Here is a 22,598-nt window from a genome sequence, read left to right on the forward strand (position 1 = left end):
TTCACTGCAGATTATCCACTGGCGAGCAAATTATATAATGCTAAATTTCTCAAAATTTGTTCAGAAGAAACAAACTCGTATTCAGTATGTAGCCTGAGGTAAATATTTAGCAATTTATCGAACAATTTATTCAAATAGATATTTCTTCGTCCCCTTGAACATTTTTCAAGCTATATGGAGACATCAACTTACTTTTTCTCATTTGTGTATTTATTCTCATCTGTCAAGTTAGGAGGAACATTTCTGCTTCAGCTGCAAAGGCTAACAATGATAAATATATACTGCTTAGCAGACAGGTGCCAACGGCTTGTCATTTAAGCACACGGTTATTCTTGCATCCATTAAACCTCTAAATGGTTTAATTATCTAAATGTTCATTTTCAGACTAAGGAGTTAATACCCTCTCTTTATTCATCAATGTATTTGTTGTTCATGTACAGTTTTGACTTCTGTGAAAAGAAGCAGTAGCTTGTCACTGTGTGACATTTGTACTTCTATTGTATCTCTGTGTAATCAAACGTGTACCTGTAATGTAGTGTACCTGGATGATGAATCTAAAAGATCTGTTGTCAAAGTTTCATGAAACTATATAAAAACTACATTGTTACTCCATACCACATGTGTTCGGCACTTCTCATCTATTACATAAAAGCTGCTGTTTGATTGAAGTGCCATTGTTCTTTCCATTGTGGTCCAGACAGTTCCTAGGAGACAGCTAAATGCTGAAATATTTGAATTGTGTAATGATTCATATGGCCTTGAAAGCATTAGCTTGATCAGGCCATTACATTGTTTTGCCCAAATGAGCCAATTACATGTCGAGGCATCGAGTGCCACTCAAGAATTCAAATTTGACCATCAAAGATCTACATTACTATCCATTTGCGAAACAAATGTGAAGATGATTTCAAACGTGAAGTTTTAAAGCAGCTATTCCAGCATGAGGCCACACAACGGATGTTTTATACTCTGCCAGAGACAATCAACTTGACAAAAAAATGCCAAGATCTCTGAAGTACTGCTTTGACAGTCGCTCATAATACACACTACTGTTCAAAAGTTTGGTGTCACTAAACTTTTTTTTTTTTTTTTTCATTACCACTGGACATTTTTGATCAAAACAGTTCTATTGTGAAATATTATTCCTATTTAAAACAGACGTTTTCTATTTTATTACATTTAAATATGTAATCTAATTCTCTGATGGCAAATCTGAATGTTTAGCAGCCTTTACTCCAGTCTTCAGTGTCACATGATCCTTCAGAAATCATTCTAATATGCTGATTTCAATTAATATTTATATTATCAATGTTGAAAGCAGTTGTGCTGAACTTTGTGGACACAGCAATGCATATACAGGATTCTTTGATGAATAGAAAGTTGAAATGAACAGCATTTATTTTAAATAGAAATAGACATGTCTCTATTCTCCCATTTGGTTAATGTTAATGCATCCTAGCTGATTTAAAGCCCAAACTTTTGAGGAGTAGTGTAGTCACCATGTCTAGTAATTCAGGGTAGAGATATTTATTTAAAGAACTGAGCAGTCTTAAAAAAAAAAAGAAAAAAATGCCAACTTTGAAATGTATAAAAATCATTTTATTAAAAGTGCTATTAAAACAAGCAAATGACTGACCTTTAATGAGCTAATATATACAGAATCTGACTAGGTGTATAAACGATGACCAAAATATAAAGCAAGATAAAAATATATAGAATTGTGATTTTTAAAACAAGCCAAACAGTGTCTCTGGAAAGTCACTGCATTGGTCAAAGGTAAACAGAGAATAGTTGTATTCTGTACAGTCTCAACCCTGACATTATTATTTGTGACCTAAGCATCATAAAAAAATAAATATTAAAAAAAGTATTAAATGTTGACAGTCCAATCAAAGCATGTCTTTAACTGTTGAATTGAGAAAAGCATCATTGTTGGCTTTCCTGGACAGCTCGCTCTGTAATGGAAAACAAGACGAAAGATGTTAACACATCTTTACTAACTGAACACGGAATCATTATTATGTGTGGGCCTTTAAATGGTAACGATCTCTCTTAGGGGAATTAGTGGTCACAAATGAGCATCCTTCTCATCACAGATGCTCCATTTGGAGTTAATATACATCCGGGGAAGTAGTTTAATTCAAAGTGATTGGGCTTACGGTAAAGGCCGAGTAGCTCATTGGAAGCAGTTTCTTGTCACTGTTGAACTCCTGCAGTGGCACACGTGGGCCAGAACTGGCTTCTGTAGTCTTGTTCCTCTGTTAGAAAAAAAAAAACCCCACAAAAATTAAGTAACATCCCTGATCTTTAATATTAAGACATGTACAGATGATAGAACTTGACCTACAGTTTTACACAATAGAACTGATTATTGTTGATGCAACAGTGTCATCTAGTGTTAGCTTTTGGAACTTCTCTATTTTAACCCTGAACTTGTGTCTAACCACAATCCTTTTTGGACTGATTTTAAACCAACAGCTTTGATCAGAGAGTTGAATTGAGTTTGGAATGCCCCAGGCAGATGGTTTTAACCTTGGCAGAGAGTTGAGGTCTTCCTGGCACACACAGAAATGTGGTGGATGAGCCGCCACTGCTGCTGCTGCTGCTGGAGCTACTGACGCTGCTCACGGCGGCAATGCGAGGTGCCAACATATTGGGCGTCTGAAACAATTGGAAGATGATTATGCATTTTGATCAAAGGGTTGTTTTTGCACATCCATTCTTAGTGAGGAATGATACCTTTTTAATTTTGTTAGGGGTGGGGGTGGTATATGTTGATCCGAGGGGTCTCTTTGTTGGAGTTTTAAACTGAGAGGTTTCGGTTTTCTTTGTCATCTGGAAGACACAATGTAGTAAAATAAATCATTAAAAGCATTCCTGAACAAAGTATGTAAATGTATCAAGGTACGATACAGCCTGGTCACTTGTGTCTACACCATCTGATATTCTTTGGGTGCTTTTCAATACTCAGATTGAATTAAATATTGAAGACTTTGTATTAAATAGCCAAACTTTAACAACATAAGGGTAGATCACTTAAGCACAGCTGATGATGCTTTGAAGTGATTAAGAATATTCCAATGTACACAGAAGCTTTCCTTTAATTGCTCCATCCTCATTTCCTTTCCGTGCATCCTTCCCTCTCATCCTATGGGGGTGGAGCGAAGACGTGAGGAAAGGAAACGAGTGTGCACAAAGAAGAAATGAGAAGCACCAAGGGAATCTCACCCGTTCATTCTTCTCCTTGTCTTTCTGCAAGCGATGCTCTTCCCACTGGCTGGAGATGTAATCCATGATCCTTTGACCTTGCACAAGGAAGGAAGTCCCATGATTCTTTTCCCAAAGTTCCACACGGCTTCTTAACTCCTCTTCCAGCTGTTTGTGTAGATATACAAAGGCAAACTGACATTACAGCCATAACTGGTTTTAGCAATTAGGAACACAAATTGAGACATTTTTGATGAAATCCAAGAGCTTTCTGACTCTGTATAGACAACAATGCAACCTTTCACATTCAAAGCCCAGAAAGTTAGTAAGGCCATCATTAAAATAGTCCATCTGACATCAGTGGTTCCACCTTAGAGCGCCACTATTATGCCATTTTTATGATTCCTATTATTGTTTTGGGAGTCTCCTACAATAGGATTATATGCATGCAAGGTAAAAAAAAAAAAAAAAACGCTTTCATTTTCTCAGAATATGCATTTAATATTACCTAATTTTCCAGCGATTCTCAAACAATTAATTCTAAGCAGTTCAAAGCTTCAGTCTATCTAAACCCCTCCTTTACGAGAGTCTGCTCTGCTCTGATTGGTCAGATGTTTTGCCTAGTCATTTGTGATTGGTCTACGGCGTACAGTGATGTTGGAAACGATACACCCATTTCTATAGTTCTGTAATCTGGAAATAGAAAATATAAACATCTATTATTTATTATACATACAGGTTGTGATTCACTGGAGCAGCTGGTTCAAAAACAGGATACTGATCCATCTTTCCACATTAAGCGTTTTGTGAATACCGCGATAAACTCTAACCAGAGATTAGAGAAACAATCATCAGTAGAATGATGTGTATGTGGGCGGGGTCAAGTTGTTCACGGCCGGCTAATGTACACAATGAAGCTGCGATTGTAAGTTGCAGTCTGTAAGACACAGAAAATGTGCGTTCACAAATGTAGCCTGTGTTGCACTTTCGAGTTTAATAATCTGAGCTTCTCTCCAGAGATGTTTTGCCACATTTCTGCAATTAAGGATGATTGCGGTGTAGTTTGGGTGTTTCCTTTTGCCTGAACATCTTCAAATGAGTGGTGGGGCAAACCGAAAGTCCAGCACTCTCCTACCTTCACTGCTCATAATGTGACTATTCTTGTTTGTATGTGTTCCTTCTTTGGCATTTTCCACATTTAGTTTTTCTCCCTAAATAACAAATTTGGCCATTTTGATGATCAATTTTAACAAAATAATGGCTGCTAATAACTATTCGAATTAAAAAGTGTTTGTTAAATGTAAGTAGGCTACAGGTCTGCTCATGTCTGAAAATAATATATGGAAAACTAAATTATTTTACATAAACATTATAGGTTATATTTGTTAGGTACATTTTTTTATGTAAAAACTTAAATGAATTGTAAAACTGAAAGTAATTTTTTTTTAGTTGTGTTCAGCATGGTGGGCTGCATTTGAATTCGTGATGGGCCACGGGTTGAGAACCACTGCTGTAGAGAGTCGATTATTGTCTGCCAGAATAAAGAAATGTATTATCATGCACTTTCAGCTTTGCAGATTGTTTACATTCACATACGGCTCTATTTCACACTGCATGAAAGGGAAATGGTGTAATAGGGGCACCTTAAGTTCGTGAAGCTACAAGAATACTTCTAATGCACAAAGAAAACTAAAATAATTAATATTATTAGGTAGATGGTGATGTCCTTACTACCTTTCTTGGCCTTGAACATGGTATTCGCATTGCTGTCTATTGAGTCAGACAATTTTTGTCTTTGCGTAATCTATCCCTTTAAGATAAAAATTACATGGTCCAAAAAAAAAAAATCCTTTAACAGCAAATGTGCAAGTACCTTTGGAAGCAGTTTCTGCACTTTGGCCCTGTCCTTACTCTCTTTGAGAAGAGATCCTCCTCTGTTACTGAAGCGATTGGGATCTGCAGCCTTTCTCTGGTAAGCAAAACAGAACAAAATGACACGGGTGAAACCACATAATAAGGTTGAGTTGACTTTAAGCATGGGACTTGTGAGATGCCTGTGAGAACCTCAAAGTCTTGAAAGAGAGCCCAGTTCCTCTTCCATTTCTCCAGGTCCTCCAGTATAGACTGTGCTGCCTCATAGAAAGCCTTCATTCTCAGCAGCTCGGTGTCATGGAGGGCTAGCAGCTCCTCTGTGTAGTGATCTGTTCAACCAGAATGAATTTAGAGCCATTTTCCATTGGCAAAGAATCAGTTTTTAAATCAGGGTTGGTATATATATATTTTTAAAACATCTGGATTTGTTCTGATGAAGAACCAATTTCATCTACATCTTGGATAGTCTGAGGGGGAGTAAGTTTTCATTTTTAGGTGAACTATACTTTTAAAATCACACATCGGTTTTTGCTGTGAATTGAAATGAATTTACTATTATAAAGTTACCTGACTGCCTTTAAATTTGAATATCAAGGTTCAGGCAACTTACCATCAAAGAGGTGTACACTGAACGGCTCTCTTTGTTCTGGTCCAAACAAGCATTTGTCCCACAGAACCACAAGCTCTTGTCGGACCTTATCAACCACCTCCTCCAGCTGAGCCATCTGCAGCTCCTCCAGATGTTTCACATAGCCCTGCCACTGCAAGAGGAAATGCACTCCATTAGCACTTGTTGGTAAACCACATGGAGATTTAAGATCCCTGATAGGACATCCTGTGGGTTACATGAAAAGCTCTCACCCGTCTGATATCATCAGATAGAGTGCTCATGGCAGCCTCTCGGAACGCCTCGCCTTCCGGCTCGGGACAATTCAGACGATTCCACAGGCTCGTAGCTCGCTCTTTGAGATTGTCTCGGGCTGAAATCAAGGATTCCTTTTTCATTTCAAGCTGTGTGGTATAAATATAAATTATTAGTACAATAAGAATGATAATAATAGTTATCAGCCAGCTGAAAAGTATGTTTTTTTTTATATACTTGTCTATTTATACTTGTATAGCCAATTTTTATTCACATCTGGTGCTTGGCGAGATTTCATTTTGGAACAAGGATAAGATGCTAAGCTTCTAACACAGCCACTAGATGGCACTGCTAGCTTATGCAATGCATTTAGAAGCCATATCATCCAAGCCATTCTTTATTATAAAAAATAAAAAAGTGTGTGTGTGTGTATTTATGTGTGTGTATATATATATATATATATACTTTGTTTTTTGAAGAAAAACAACAGTAGCACCTGGCTGAGCAGCAGTTTCAAGGCTTTGATATTATCATGCGTGAGCAGAAAAATATCAGTGTCAGGGCAGATAGACTCCCGTTCTAGACTGCTCTCTGGTTCATGACCCATCTCGTCCATTAGGCTCCTGATGTCCTTCCTGAGCCCAGAGAACACCTTTTCCCTGCTCACCTACAAACAGAGAGCTTAAGTCATAAAAGCATCCAGAACAGAAACTCATGATCAGAACGGTTCCAAAAAGAAAAGGGATAGATACTTTTTCTTTGACGAGTTTCTCAACATGCTCCTGGAGTTCCTGCAGCTGGGTTCGAGAAGGCACACTTCCCGATGGGATGTAATACGGTGTAGAGCACAAAGTTACGCACAAATCCTCGTCCTGCTTCTTCAAATCACTCAGCTCTCGTAAACGTTCATTCTTTTCCTTCAGAAGAGATTCAACATGGCACCGCAGGTTCTTCTCCATCTGGAGGACTGTAAGGTCTTGCTCTAACTATAAAAGTTAACAGGATAACGATCAGTTATAAAAAAAAAAAAAGGGGGGGGGGGGGGGGGATGGGGTTTCCATAACTAGACATTGACAAATTTCAGACAAACATCAATAGTTTATAATGCCTGATTACTAAAAGACAATACTTCACACGTCTTGTCCTACTTTGTATGGTTCGAGTCCCAGTTCCAAGCACAGTGTATCCAATTGTTTCTGGAAGGTAATGACATCGGTTTTGATGCGATGTCTTAGGGCCTCTTCCTCCATAATCATTGAATGCAAAAGCTCCTATAAAACATGTTTAATTCAGTAAATTAAACACCAGTAAGCCACCAGTAAGTGGAGTAAGCACCAGTCAGAAATTGGTGAGAGATGTGATGCATGCAAAGGCATTACTTACATCTATATGTTTTTTCACAGTTTGCATTCGTTCTACCCTCTGCTCCTCCATGATACCGATACTGTCCCATATATCCACAAGCCTGGCCATGGCATGATTGATCTCAGTCACCAGAGAGAACGCCAGAGCTTCACTGCATAACATAAGGAAATAAATGAGAATAAATGAATACTGATGGATCTTGTGGTGTTTGAACTGACAGCATCAGTCTCCATTCACTTTCACTGCATATTCTTGGCATACAATGTAAGTTAAGTGAATGGTGACCTAAACACATCACCTTATAAGATCAAAGAGAAGAATGTCAAACGGTTTTAAAGCAAAGTGAGCAAATTATGACTATATTCAGTATTGTCTGAACTATCCCTTTAACCCCGCTTTAACCCCTTAAACACCCCTTAAAACCTAAATAAGGCTCACGCCAACAAAGCAGATCAGCAAGAATTTAGTTATTTACGTTAGTTATTTAAAATGACTACAGCGTCAGTAAAACTCGCATCATAACCAAAAAAAAAAGTAATGTAACGTTAGCTAGCGTATTTTGTATTACCAGCCACGATGTACACTAGATAATGAGACGCGGCCATAATATAATTTAACCCAGCGCTAGTTTGGGAGTTTAACATTCTTCTACACACTTACCTTCTGCGAGAAGACATCGTTGTAACGTATTGACGCACAACTCCGTCAATAAACTACATAAAATCTGAGGTAAGACCAGAAACACCAGTCGTCTCGCTCTGCAATTACGAGCGCTAAAATTTGAATCGCAGCTGACGGTTTCTTGTCTTCTTCAGTGGACGCAGTGAAAAGAGACTCATATAGCGTCACGTCTATTGCGCCACTACGCGCCCCGGAGTGAAATAGTTTCCTTGTCATAATCAAACACATTCCGTAGTGATTTATGATAACGACCGTTATCCTTTTAGGATGTTTGTGCGATAAATTATTGAAATAATTTTCCCCCACTGAACAGATAAGACTCTCTTGTGTTGCAAACCTGACACAAATAACGAACCATGGAGAAACGTTTCAAACATCAAAATCTAATGTCTGTGGAGAATATCTTCAAGGTAAAGTAAGATACAGTAGCTGTAATGCCACCTCTGTGTGTGTTTTCTTGGACAATTGTGCAAAACAGGTTGGGGATTGGGGGGGTCCAACCGGAGGTCTGCAGTTGGTCCACCTATTATTGTTTTATCTCAAACTATTGTGTAAACAATAATACATACTTTATTAACCAAAATATATTAAAAGGAACAAATATTAAGATGTTTTTGCAATGTAGTCATTAACATGAATATGGTGGGTTATACAATATCATAAGCTGTATGAACTATGATATGTACATATGAAGCTGAAAACAAGCATGAACCTTGAGGCAACAATGGCGGAGTCCAAATAGTAGTTATTGACATTGGTTTAAAATATAATCACATCTCCAGGTTCAATTTGCCCTTTACTTTTATTTCCTCAAGAACACAATAAAACATTTTTACATTTTAAAGGCAGTATAACAGACAACTTAAAATCACATATCTGTATTGTCTTCTCGTGGTCCCGTATTATTTGCTGATGTGTGAAGATGTTTCTTTTTTCTTTCTTTCTTTTTTTTTCTTCTTCTGGCAATTAAAGAGCAAGTTTTGCACCAATCACACAGGAATTAATTATCTGTCTTGTTTACATTTAAAATGGTATTCAGTCGATTTCTGAGGGCTCATATGCAACAAAGTAGTTATGTTGTTATCTGATTGATTTTCTTGTAGTTTGATAAATGTAAAATACTTGATATGAGACATAAATGCAATTTTCTTTTCCAGTGTGTATAATAACAACCCCTGAGTTTTAGCCTACAGTAGCAGATTATTAAAAGTTCTGATTCAAACAGGAGTGGAATTTGTGTGCTGTCTTCATGAACATATTCAACATTTATCATTTCTAAGAGCTGAATATCATGTTTCATGTGTTTTAATACAAAATATGTTTTTAAGCTCTTGAGGTCCATTTGTGGATAGATTACACAGATGAGTCATTAACCGGTTGTGTCGTATGAGTAGCAAAACAAACAGCACTGTAGATGGTATGAAATGACAGTTGTTCCATGTTTTTGTCACCAGCCCCAAAGAAAGACCCCCTCCTTAAAGAATCTATTACTGGTGTGTTGCAGCAAGCTAGAATTATATTCACGCCAACTTCTTGATAGTCTTTTAAAACCATTTTAAAGGTGCTCACTCCCGCTGTGTCTATTATGGAGATGCAGGAGCAATCTAAGATGATAGTATGAAAATCAATGTTTTGTGAAATCAAGCTTACACTTAAATCGCCATTTGTTTCGTCTACTCTATCTGTCTTCTTCGCAGCCTTTTCTCTAGCTTTTTTCTCCAGTTTTCTTCTGCGGTTTATTTCAAGGAATGGCTCAAGATCAGTTGCTTTATATAAAGATTTTAAAAAGAAGTCTTTGTTGGCGTAGAAAAGAGGCGCTTGAAAACGAAAGATCTTCACCTTTGGAACAGGTGAAAGATTATCATACTCTTCCATGTCCTCATAGTCATTGGTTTGTTCAATTTGTCCCAGTAACGAAACCTTAGGATTCTGAGTCTGGCCCACCACACAGATCATAGAGAAGACCACACCAATCAGCAGTCCAATCTCTACGCTAATTAAGGCAGTTGAGCTCATGCTCACCAACCAGACAATTGCCTCAATCTTGCTTTCACGCCATTGCTTAGGGACGTCTAGAAATTTGCGCAGGGCGCCCCGCAGACTGACGATGATGATGCAGGCGAGGACACATTTCTGCAGGGCATAGAAAAATGGTGCAAAGAAAAGAAGGACCAGGAGAACCACTAAGGCACTCACAACACTGGAGACCTGAGTCTGGCAACCTGTTGAGTCTTTCACCATTGTTTTTGCAAGGGCGGCACTTGTAGTGAAAGAATGGAAAAATGAAGGAATTATATTGCAGAAACCAATTGCTATCATTTCTTGGTTGGGCCTAACTGTGTAACCATTCTTTTTAGCAAACATCTCAGACAGAGAAACGGTAAAAGCAAAACTGATGACAGCTAAAGGAATGGCGTCATATGCTACACGGGGCATCAGTTCAACACTGGGCACCTTTGGGGGAATGAAACCAGTTGGAATGGCACCTGAGATACTGGAGCTAAACTGTCCGTTTAGATCAGCGAAGTGGGAAGCTACTGTGGCAGCTGCCACTACGACCAGTTCTGTGGGCAGTGGGATCTTCAAACGGTTCTTATAGCGATCCTGGATCTCTTTTCCTGCAACCAGCACTATGATGCAGATGGCACTTGTTATTAAGTCACAGAAGTTGGTTTTGTGGATGTTCTTGAAGATGTTGATCCAAGTGACCACCACTGTGCCGTAGCCTTGGTGTCGAGGGATCTTAAGACCAAGCAGGTACTTTGCTTGGACAGTGAGGATAGTGCAAGATGCCCCAGTGGCAAAGCCATCAAGCATAGGAGCAGACAGATAGACAGAGACAAACCCCAGCCTGAGAATGGCCATCAGCACCTGAGGAGAAAATACAATACACTTTTCAATAAAGGACATGACATTTTTTTCATACTATGTATTTATTTATTTATTTATAAATATAAATAGAATTGGAAAATGGCATTCACTGTGTTTCAAATGGGATAAATGTTTCTGCAAAGGGCACTTTGATTTAAGTGCAATCATGACCCCCATACTGAAGGGTTGTTCCTAACCAAAGTGCTCAAAATGGGCCACTTCAGAGGACACTTTGAAATGATTTCCCATTATTCTTTGCGCAAGTTTAATTGTGTGACAGCAGCATAGGAGTGAAGTACAAGTGCATTTAAAGATGGTCAACCTTCATTCCTTTGAATCTCTCACTCACATTTATTTAAATTATTTATTTATTTTTTTTACTTGAGTTTGATGGTTACCGTAGTTACATCTTTGCATGGTGATTTGCAGATGTGATTTAATAAAATGTATGTACGTACCTGGTAGACTCCAGCAAGAAATGTTAAAGCTGTAGCAATGCTAATGGCGTAGCATTCCTTCCCACATTCCATATTCAGTGCCGTGATCGTCAAGTTGACCAGAGTAGTGTTAGCTTTCACAGTGTCATTTAACCCTAATACATTTTTCATACTGTCTTCATTCAAATCAAAGCCTGCAAGGTAGACCTCTCGGTCCACAACTTGCCCAACCATCAAACTCATGAGGCTGAAGATGCCCACAGAAACATGTCTTGAGGTTCCCATGAAAAAGTAAATGATGTTTGAAAAAAATGATGTGTACAAGCCATAGATGGGATCCAAGCCAGCCAGGAGGCAGTACGCAATGGCTTGAGGGATCAATATGATGCCAATTATGATCCCAGACATCAGATCTCCCCATATATAGTCCTTCACCTTGTACTTCGGAAGCCATTTCACTACGGGGAAGAAGCCTGTTAGAGTCCTCTTTAGTTTCGAACCTGAGCAGGAGAGGTTTTGCTGCAACTTAGTCTTGATAATCTCACGAATCCGTTTCCTCTCTTGTACTCTACGCTTTAGTGGGCCCACAGTCATGGAGTTTAGGTCCTCCATAGCTTCCAATGATGAAGGACCCATGCACTGATGAGGCTTTTAAGACAGCTCCTGAAAAAGGGACAAAGACCTTTGATCAGTGCATGATCTCTTTTAAAGATCAAACTGGATGTCTGTTAAATAGGGGTAACTGATTAATCGTTGTGCTTGGAGGAAGTGTGAATGGAAAACGGTTTCTGCGTTTTCTGTTTTTAGCTGTTTCTGTGGGAAAGTCAATAATTAGTCAAGCAAGTTAACGCGATTATCTAAGGTTATACACCAATCAGTGTTTGAGAGGATTTACTGCTAGGGACAGCATTTACCAATCATTAGAAAAGATTCTCACATACTTCTCTTATCAAAGCCTCTAAAGCTCTCACCTACATCTCATTCATTATTATTAGGACTTTGTATGCACAAAGTATTATTCTAATACAGCTATTTTATGATGTCAATGATGTTAAAGTCCCTGACCTTTTGTAATCATTAATAAAACTCCACAAATTGCATACACATCTGTGCACTTTTCAAAGCAATTCCTGAGTAAAAATGTCCAGTTACTAATTAGTTCACAGAAAAATCTCACCAACCATTTCTTTTTGACTTTTTGTTCCATTAAATCCTTTTTATGTCATTGTGTCATGCATCTGTTGTAGATTTGGATGTTCCAGACACTGGTCTCTAATCAAAGCAAGTATGCATACTATTTATCTCCTAATTACCTTTTTATTGGAGTGTCATAAAATCAGCACTCAGATATAAGATCTTTTTCCATGATGATGTCCCATAAAGTATATATTTGAACTGGCATTAACATCAGTAAACTATTTGGTTTTCATCTATAGTTGTTCTTCTGCCAAAGTAGAAATAACAGGCAACAATATAAATGAGCAACTACTAAGAACAACACTCACCTGGGTAAGTGGCTTCTTAAAGGGACAAGCTAAAATGAACAAAACTTTATTCACTAACCTTTCTATACCCCGCCTCCTACTGGCTAAACGAAAAGCAGTGGTGTTCAGGCTGTAAGAACAAAAGGCGGAAGCGTTGTGTACCTCCTGGGTTAAACATATGCTAGTTTGTAATGCTTTACATTGAGCAATATCTGGGCATCATGACAATAAGGTGTAAAGACTCAATCTTTTAAAAGACATTTGCTTTGTCATGCAATTGTGCTGGAATTTAGTGGAATTGATAGCATCAGTACTGCAGTAGATAGCATAATGCAAGGCATTTAAGATTTATGCATTGAAATACATATATTTAATTGTAAAGTGTTTGAATGCTTTCTCTTAATTGTCTTAGCTCATTTTCATTCAAATTTACATCAAAAAGCAATAGCAGTGCAAAGGCATAACTAGTCAATCTTTTACTGTTTTTTCTCAAACTGAGCGAAAACATCTTACACATCAGATCGTTCCATGATAAATAAAGAAAACAGAAGGATCAGTTTCATCTGAACTAATTAAATGAGTTATATAGTGAACTACTTTTAGAAAAAAAATTTTGTTGCTGGCAATGCAGAGATGTTCAATAGCATGTATAGTGACAAAATTTCACACTGACATTCATGCTACTTACAGGATGTATGGCATTTATACAGTAAAAAAAGTGTGTGAAGTATGATTTACACACATTTCTGTAAAGACATTTTTTTATTATTTCTGTAAAGACAGATTTTAATTATACAGTAGCTCTTACATGATAGGTGCCCACATAGATCAAATGATTGGTTTTTATAATTAAAACTAGACAATGGTGGTATTATAAATTTGTATTATACTTTTTAATAGTATAACTCACAGTTAATATTTGTTATATTTAGCAATGCAAGTTTGTATTTATTTATTTTGGGTATTGGATAGTATGTTTTGCCCCCTTACTGTTGTCTCTCTCTCTCTCTGTGTGTGTGTGTGTGTGTCCATTCATTTACATTATTACTATTGTGTCAATAAAAAAAACAAAGGGCAAGTTCAGGCAATCTCTCAGTTTATTCTGTGAACTGTGAGCCTCCATCATAATGACTGTGTGGTTAAGAATAATGTCCTTTCTGTCCTTTCTTCTTAATTGTAGACATACAGTACAGTTGTTGTTATCAAGTCTGGCAGGTTGTATAGAGATCTCTGTCCACTTTATATGAACTCAGTTATGAGTCATACTTTATGAGTAACTATGAGTGAATGACAGGCAAACCTTCGTATGTGGTCCTTGGCAAACTGAGGTCTTATGTAAGATATGTCTTAATTGTAGTAGGGCAGTATGAGTTCAGATAATATGTACAAATGAATTGTTTACCAGTTATAATTTCTAAATTGTCTAAAATCCTAAAATTATGTCATGAGATAAATTACATGACATGAATGTGTCAAAAGGCATGTTGCTTTATCTTCATTTCCTATTAAATATTCTTGTGATATCATACTAATATATAAAAGCTTTGTATAAGAGGAAGCCCACCACCATGTAAAGACTGAGGAAGAATATTTTGGGAAACAAGGACTCACCCTTATCATGGGAGCGGATGAACAGAATGGAGAATAAATTTGCCATGCCTTCACGGCTGAATTTCCCGGTGTGCATTAGCTTGGCTGTCTGAATAGAGCAAAGGATTGTGGGTAAAGATGTTGGTACGCTTTCTTAAGCCTCAGCAACCAATCATAGACAGATGGAGATAGAGGAAGAGAAAGAAGGGAGGGCTCTGGGCTGATCACCATAGAAACAGTGCCACCCACAGTCTCTACTTAGTATTACTGAATTTATATGTGGCTGAAACCATCACTAGCCACATGGGGAAACATAAATATACACACACATAACTGCATTTGAATTTGATTTTATGTTTAACCTAGATAGCATAAATCTGCTGATTATCTATATAGACATGTCTGTTTATTAAGGAGTGTATACCTTAAAGTACAAATATATACAGTACAGACCAAAAGTTTGGAAACACCTTCTCATTCAAAGAGTTTTCTTTATTTTCATGACTATGAAAATTGTAGAGTCACACTGAAGGCATCAAGGGCTATTTGACCAAGAAGGAGAGTGATGGGGTGCTGCGCCAGATGACCTGGCCTCCACAGTCACCGGACCTGAACCCAATCGAGATGGTTTGGGGTGAGCTGGACCGCAGACTGAAGGCAAAAGGGCCAACAAGTGCTAAGCATCTCTCGGGGAACTCCTTCAAGACTGTTGGAAGACCATTTCAGGTGACTACCTCTTGAAGCTCATCAAGAGAATGCCAAGAGTGTGCAAAGCAGTAATCAAATCAAAAGGTGGCTACTTTGAAGAACCTAGAATATGACATATTTTCAGTTGTTTCACACTTTTTTGTTATGTATATAATTCCATATATAATTCCACATGTGTTAATTCATAGTTTTGATGCCTTCAGTGTGAATCTACAATTTTCATAGTCATGAAAATAAAGAAAACTCTTTGAATGAGAAGGTGTGTCCAAACTTTTGGTCTGTAACAGGGCTGGACTGGGACAAAAAATCGGCCCGGGCATTTTTGCCCAGACCGGCCCACTATATGATCATAAACACCACCCATCTTTGCACGCCCTTAATTATATGCATAACAACTCCTATTCATTAAAACCACTAATGCCATGTAATGAGTGAGTATAGGAACGAGTGAGAGTTAACAGATGAAATAAGTCAAAATTTTATATTTATTAATACAGTTGAACTATACTCCACAGCGGTGAATCCTGAAACAAGCTATAAGTGGCTCTGGCATAGCAATACCAGTGTTTCTTACAGGATTTTTATTAAAACTATGGTGGTGTGTCCTCGGTCCTTCTAGGAGGGTTCGGGGGCATGCCCCCGCGTGAGAAAATTTTGTGCATTTTAATGTTAAATTCATTAATCTGGTGCACTTTGAGAGTTCAAAATTAAAAGCTCCAACCCATATTCAGTGTGCAAATTAAACAAAGAAAAATTCAAACCTCTTTTAGTTACAGTGTCTATTTACATTACACCTATACATAATAATAGTTATAATATTAATCCAATGACAGTAATAGCCATATTTTGTAAAACAAATGCACAAAAAAATAAAGGAAACTTTCTTAATTAGTTGTACCAATTTCTATACTTGAAAGAGTTAAGCACATGATCTTTTATTTTGATGCAAACTGCATCAAGCTTTTATTTTGGCGGAAAACATGGTTTACAAACACCTCTTATTACATTTCTAGTGAATTGCGGTAATCGTCAACTATGCAGATGTGGAAATAATCTACACTCATGACATGGCCTAAGTGTTTTGAAGTAGTTATGCTTACCGCAGGCTCTACACTTTCTCATCTCTCTCCTGATCCTCCGTCCTCACTATCATCATCTGCCACAGGAGCTGATGAAGGTCAGAAAACATATATTTTGACACAGTTTACAATGTCTGCTTTAAGGGCCTGGTTCTATTTTTTCACGCTATTTATCTGCACATTCCTTGCGTTTCTTCTCCATCTTTTTTTACAGATACACACTGACACTGCTGCCGCTCGCTCACTCGTTTAAAGTTGTGATTGGGCCAGCCCAGTGTCAATCAAGAAAAGAGCCACTGGGCCGCTGATCTACGTGTTTCATGGGCTGGTCTGTCAGAAAAAAAAATTAACACTGACTTTGACCAATGCATTACACCGGCACAAACCCAGCGCCGCCAATTAAGCAAAACAAAACAAAACGAATGGGCCGCCGATGTACAAATTTTATGGGCCGTTTAAAAAAAAAAAAAAAAAAAAAAAGTATGAGTATGAGATATCGGCCCAAAAAGCACGCTGGCCCACCGGGCAAATGCCCGGTATGCCCAATGGCCAGTCCAGCCATGGTCTGTACTGTATATGTTTAAATGTTTAGTGTGTTGTTGTTTGTATTGTTGAAATGCTTTCTTTTAATTAGCCCAAAAAATTAAATAAAAAAATGTAATTTTTTCTCCATAAAAGTGTAAGACTGTTTGTGCCTGAGGCTTTGTGTTGCTGTCAAAACATTGGTCTGTTTTCTTGAGCATCCAATCTGCCTGGCAACAGCTCAGACAGTGGTGTGAGATTGGGGCGTGGCTACCTGTTTGGCTGACCAAGGGAAGATGGGAGTGTTTGAGGAAACCTGTTTGAAAATGGTCACTTTTAGCAGTGATGATGCAGCAAATGACATGTATTTGTGAAGCTATATTTCAGTGTAGTGCAACATTTGTTATTCCAATGAGGTGTGCGTGTAAAAATCTTTTACTCATCAGTTCTACAACAGAAAACTAACAGGTTTACAGAAATCTTTAAATAAGCTCAGATTCTTCATTGGAACATCTGGTTAATTAGGACATCTTATGCGACTGCATGATTATGTGAGGCAGCGTACTAGATTACATACATGTTCCGTCAAAGGATATTCAGTGTTTGATTAGCTGCTTTGTTCTTTTTTTATTGATATAAGTCTCATCACATCACAACATTGTTTCTCCACAGCAAACTAAGCATAAGCCCAAGTTAATCTTTTCAGGTCAATATGTTAATATATTTGCTGACATTCTGTCACTTTGTTAATGTTCGTGAGGGGTTGGGTATTACAGTATCACATGACTACTCATTGCTTTTATCACAATGTTCTAAAAACGCACTACATGTCGCCACTTAAGTGAACTTCCATGACTTCAGTTATGCTTTCCTAAGATAGTGTTTAGAAAATGCTGTTTTTTTTTGTTGTTGATCAAAATTTAATTAAATATACATTTTTGAAAAAGTATCAAATTCTTTATAACTATCTTTATTATATAATAATGTATATTATTAGGCTATGTAATGGAATATAGTCCTTGATGTCATTTGACTGCTTTGTGTGACAGACCATAAATTAGGCATTAAAATTTTAAATAAAATATTTCAATAATGTTTGTTAATTTGTTATATATTTTACAGTAAGTTTCAAAGAAACTGCTTCATGATGATGCAGGGGATAAATAACCAAAACAGGGAGCCATGTTTTTAAAATGTTAACATTTTGATTTTATTTAAATCTAATTTTTTAATTGTAAGTATTATTTAGTAGTACAAGTTCAGAAAACTGTGCCAGACTTCCAGTCTAGAGTCTAGAATTTTCTACATCTTGTTTACTTACATTGTCAGGCTTTAAAAAGCCCCTTATGTCATTTAACCCTGACTTTCTCCAGCGGAGGCTTGGCTCAGGACAGACAATCTGTTCTTTCTCCAAGACACCAGCTGGCATGAGAATACTTATCAGCAGTCGTAACAAGAACAGTTTTCAAAAGGTATTAACCTATTGTTAAATTGGCAAGACCTCAGATGACCCAACATAATATTGAACTGGATAAGTGCATACTTTACTTACTAAGGCCACCTTTTTTTCTTTGCATGTTTTAAGGTTGTTACGATGCTTATGTGAATTAACTGTGCGTTACTGCTCGATTAACATTGAAAACATTATGCCTTTTATCTATTGAAAGACCATGTTATTTAATTTATATGATATCACTTTGAAAATCTTCAGGTTTGATTATCTTATAATTGGGCATTTTTAGAAATGGAAAATGGAAATGTTCTTCAAGAAGACACATCTGACTATTGACTGGTATGATTTTAATTACACTTAATTCTAATAAATGTAATTAATCAATGTCGTTTGAGTTCCATTAGTTTGAAATATGCGTATTATAATATATATATAAGGTGTGTAATGGATTACAATCAACCAAACATTCAGACAACTGTTAGTATGAAAATATTTACACAACTATCAATACTTTGTTGACCACTTTGTTGATACTTTGTGGTGTAAAAAGGTTGAATTAGCAATTAAAGAAAAAACACTTGATCAGGTCAAAATGTCTGAATACTTTTTGGTCCCATTTTTTTTTTAATCAATTTTACTGGTAGACTGTATGAAGAACTTTTGGGAATTATATGTCACAATTACTTTTTTTTGCTATACTCAATACATAAATAAAGTATAGTGCCCTCCATCACTGGTAAAAAAAATATATATATCAAAAATTATATCTGGTGTCTGAATAATTTTTGGTTTGACTGTGGAATAATCTCAGCCGTGGGCCCCTATAATCATACCACCTTTCACCCCACGAGCAACGTCCTTGTATGGAGTATAATATATCCCTTTCAGTTTGTACACAAATGGGACATTCATTTGTGTATCCATTCAAATGTATTTAAAATTTCAAATAATATTCAGAAACATCCTTAATGAGACTTCTGGTCAGTGAATCATCATACTGATGATGTCAATGATATGCAAAACAATGCACAACCACCCACCCCTGTAAATTCCATAAAAATGTCCAAATGTAAGTTTTGTTTAAAAATATTTATTGTCACAACACTTGACACAGTTCAAGGTTCCCTTGAGATAAGAAGTTCAATGATCTGCCCATATGCATCTCTGAAGCACTGAAATGGAATGACCCTGGATGCCACTTCTTATGCCAGCATGCTCTTCGTTTCCTCTAACAGTTTAGCAAGCCCCTGCGAAATGTGAAAAATCAGATTAGACAGACAAATCAAATTCAAATTCAAACTCCATCTTTATGTGCATGATTGACTACTTTTGTTGTATTGCAGCTAAATTGAAAGCCTGACTTCTGTCAGTGGACTTACCAGACTGCAGGACGGGCTGGAACTGTCCAGCCATGCAGATCTCGTCTTGTTTCTGGCGGACGATTCGCTGGATTGCAGGAGGCAGGCCACGGGGGTTACGTGAGAAGACCAAGGCATAGCCATCCTCGCATGTGCCATCATCCTTCAGAGTGCGGCAAGCGTAGGTGATAGCATAATTGTCGTAGTCTGTGTCAATGACCCAGTAGTTGTCACCTTTATGAAGAATAAACATAAGTCAAATGATTCATGTGACAGTAATGGGCACAGATGTGATAATGGGCACATAAGTGTCTCCTGACCTCCACTGGACAGATAGCTAGCCAAGCCCTGATAGTTCATGAACATCTTGCCAGGATTGCTTGGGTCAGGAACACTGTACTGGGCAGCCATGTCAGCACACACAACCCAGAATCTGTAAAGAGTTAGCAGGATTAGCATTAGCATGTGATGTCATTGTTTTCAAACTTGCTTTATCTTCTCAGAGCAATCAAAATGTCCCATTTTTTTATGTTTGAAGAACATATTTCTTTGTTATCTGTATGTTAAAGACAACATTAAATTCCATTTTATTATTTTGGAAACATTATCCAAATATCATCCATCTAACACAAAGATACATTCCATAAGTATAACTAATGTTTATGTGCTAACCTTTTGAGAACATTACTAAAGACCAGATAACTTTGAAGGAACATTCTATTAATGTTATTAAAAAAAATATTTATTGACTAAAATTCATCTAAATCTCTAAAATTCAGAGAACATTCTCTGTTAGCGTGAATTAGCAGAAATAGCATTAACATGTGATGTCATCGCAATCTTATTTAATGTTAATGTTATTATTTAAGTTTATTAAGCTTTCTGAATCAAATGTCATTGAATGCTTCATTTTTACACTAATTTTTTAGACTCATCACTAACCCGAAAAGAGTTACACGGCCCTTGGAAGAGGCAGTCATGGTGCCGTCATCATCAATGGTGTATTCGGCAGAGATGTTGTCCTGGAGGAAGAGTCCCTCTGGGTCTTTCTTCTGCTGAGCGTACCATTTGCCTGCATACTACAAGATACAACACACCAGGATAGGTCAGCCTGTCTGTTTTATATTAAGATTGCAAATGTGCTAACTTTTTTTTTTCTCAAATCATTAATCTGCACACTACATACTCTCTTGGGGTCAAAGTCGTCCTTGACTGTAAAGCTGTCCACAACGCAGGAGGAAGACCAGCAGCGCTCAATGTAGGACAGGAAAACCACAAGCAGGGCAAACTTGTAATATTCCATTCTGCGCAACTGAGAAGGAACCCAAAGGTGCTAATCAGATAATTTTTTCATTGCAGTATAAACTGCAGTTTAGTTAACCTCGTAGCCCTAAGGGCCTACAGAAAACACTAAATCTTACCTGTTTGTTTTGTTGTTGTTTGGAGTGAACAAAAGGAAGGATTCAGTGGTGTAGGATCTCTCTTTGTGGTTCTCCACAAGGCTGTGTCGTCTACACTGAGTAAAGGCGCTTTTATACCAACTCTACAGACAGGCTTATTGATTATTTTCACTTCTTGTGACTAAATAAGGTTCTTAAATCTATGGTTAATCCGGTTGTAGAAATCCTCACTGTAATCTGGCTTCTCAGTTGAACCCTCCCATGCTCGCCAAAAAACAATTAAAGCTTTATGCAACTATAATGAGTGTAGTGAGACTTTAACTGTGAATCAAAAGAATCTGGAATTTTTTTTGGAAAAAGAAAATTGAAATTTAGAAACTAATTTGAAATTATTTTGCATATCTAAATTAAAATCTAGATATTTTATGTCCTGTATGTTAATGTTTATTATGTTACAATACTATCTACTATAAGAGAAACCTATAGATGTCAGATCTAGAGGATTCATTTAGATATAATTTAGTGACTTAAATGTAACACCACTCAAGTAAACTGAAAAACAGATGTTTTTCCAAAGATGAACAAGCTTTAGCTAATGCAAGATGTACTAAGTGTTTAATAATTTGAAAGCAACAAGACAAGACAAATTGTTGTGTTGGGATGATTGTGATTTTCGATTTCAGTGAGGAGTGTGCATGTTCCAGTTTTATCTTGATGACAATAGGATTTTAGAGGCTTTGTGTTGTTTTAATGAGATGGACGTGATTTTGGAAGCAGCTTTATTCATTATAAGAATCTATTATGAAATACTCTTTGTAGTAGTTTTTTGTGTTGTGATCACATCAATTACACATTCATAAGGTTTTAAGAGGAGCCTTGTTTATAATACCACAGTATTTGTGCGCTATGTAAAGCAGGAATAGTAATTATGCAATGAAAATCTAGATAATAAAATATTTCTTTACCCTGTGATGTCATTACATAAAAGCAATGTACAAAATTGCATGATCTATTCCAAATGTATTAATTATGGTGTTGTACAGCCTCCTGGTCTACCTCATTATTCAACTCCATATTTCAAATAAATATTTTATTATTAATAATAATAATTATCTATGATATAAATCAGGATTTTTAAAATTCATTTATTCATTCATTTAATAAGTTATATATATGCAATTCAGTCAGTATCAGATATGCCTGTTTTTTAGTAGCTCTTTTAGGTTTAGGTAATTAAGAGTTTAATAACCATTACATCGTAGTTTTGTTTGGAGATTTAATTCAGGAATCACTGTTAACTGTCTAGGTCTGTTTTTTAGATACTCAGCCAGACATATAATGTTAAAGATTACATTTATTGTCCAACATGATTGATGAACATTTGTATCTACTTTGAGCTGACTTGTTCCGGATTGTCTCCATAAGACTTTTCTGAGCTGTTCTTGGGAATGGTTTCCATGAATATTTCCGTAACATAAGTGGCCAACATTTGCTGAATTAGCAGTATTAGGATTGGTTGGCCACGGGTAATGTCACGTTACAGTACTGAGATCTCCTGGCTCAATGCTATTGTGACCTCAAAGAACTTTGCTCTCAGGTGGGGTGATTCAACATCATATGTATCCATACAGTTGCCAGTATGCTTGATAAATTCCATTACACAATGCATGATTAGTTCCTCTCTTGAGTAACAGTGTTGCCATAGTTCC

General features: G+C 36.9%; 3 protein-coding genes across 3 annotated transcripts; all 3 read right to left on the reverse strand.

Moving 5' to 3' along the window:
- Positions 1-1,577: 1,577 nt before the first annotated feature.
- zgc:86764 (uncharacterized protein LOC797431 homolog) lies at positions 1,578-8,133 on the reverse strand. Its single transcript, XM_059526252.1, has 14 exons — positions 7,967-8,133; positions 7,325-7,457; positions 7,090-7,212; positions 6,694-6,927; positions 6,438-6,608; positions 5,941-6,090; positions 5,690-5,840; positions 5,272-5,408; positions 5,081-5,176; positions 3,229-3,375; positions 2,740-2,835; positions 2,533-2,661; positions 2,160-2,258; positions 1,578-1,955 (listed from the first exon to the last, which is right to left on the reverse strand). The coding sequence occupies exons 1-14, from the start codon at positions 7,981-7,983 to the stop codon at positions 1,890-1,892; spliced, it is 1,749 nt and encodes a 582-aa protein (XP_059382235.1). The 5' UTR covers positions 7,984-8,133; the 3' UTR covers positions 1,578-1,889.
- A 637-nt stretch (positions 8,134-8,770) lies between these two features.
- Positions 8,771-14,497, reverse strand: LOC132117153 (sulfate transporter-like). The gene is made up of 3 exons (XM_059526251.1): positions 14,391-14,497; positions 11,317-11,958; positions 8,771-10,858 (listed from the first exon to the last, which is right to left on the reverse strand). Exons 2-3 carry the CDS (start codon positions 11,929-11,931, stop codon positions 9,341-9,343), a joined length of 2,133 nt encoding a protein of 710 aa, XP_059382234.1. The 5' UTR covers positions 11,932-11,958; positions 14,391-14,497; the 3' UTR covers positions 8,771-9,340.
- A 4,708-nt stretch (positions 14,498-19,205) lies between these two features.
- Positions 19,206-21,063, reverse strand: rbp4l (retinol binding protein 4, like). Its single transcript, XM_059526265.1, has 6 exons — positions 20,911-21,063; positions 20,676-20,801; positions 20,432-20,568; positions 19,810-19,922; positions 19,511-19,723; positions 19,206-19,378 (listed from the first exon to the last, which is right to left on the reverse strand). The coding sequence occupies exons 2-6, from the start codon at positions 20,790-20,792 to the stop codon at positions 19,368-19,370; spliced, it is 591 nt and encodes a 196-aa protein (XP_059382248.1). The 5' UTR covers positions 20,793-20,801; positions 20,911-21,063; the 3' UTR covers positions 19,206-19,367.
- Between the last annotated feature and the right edge of the window lie 1,535 nt (positions 21,064-22,598).

This window comes from Carassius carassius, chromosome 36 (genome assembly GCF_963082965.1).
Source record: "Carassius carassius chromosome 36, fCarCar2.1, whole genome shotgun sequence".
NCBI classification, from domain to species: Eukaryota; Metazoa; Chordata; class Actinopteri; order Cypriniformes; family Cyprinidae; genus Carassius; species Carassius carassius.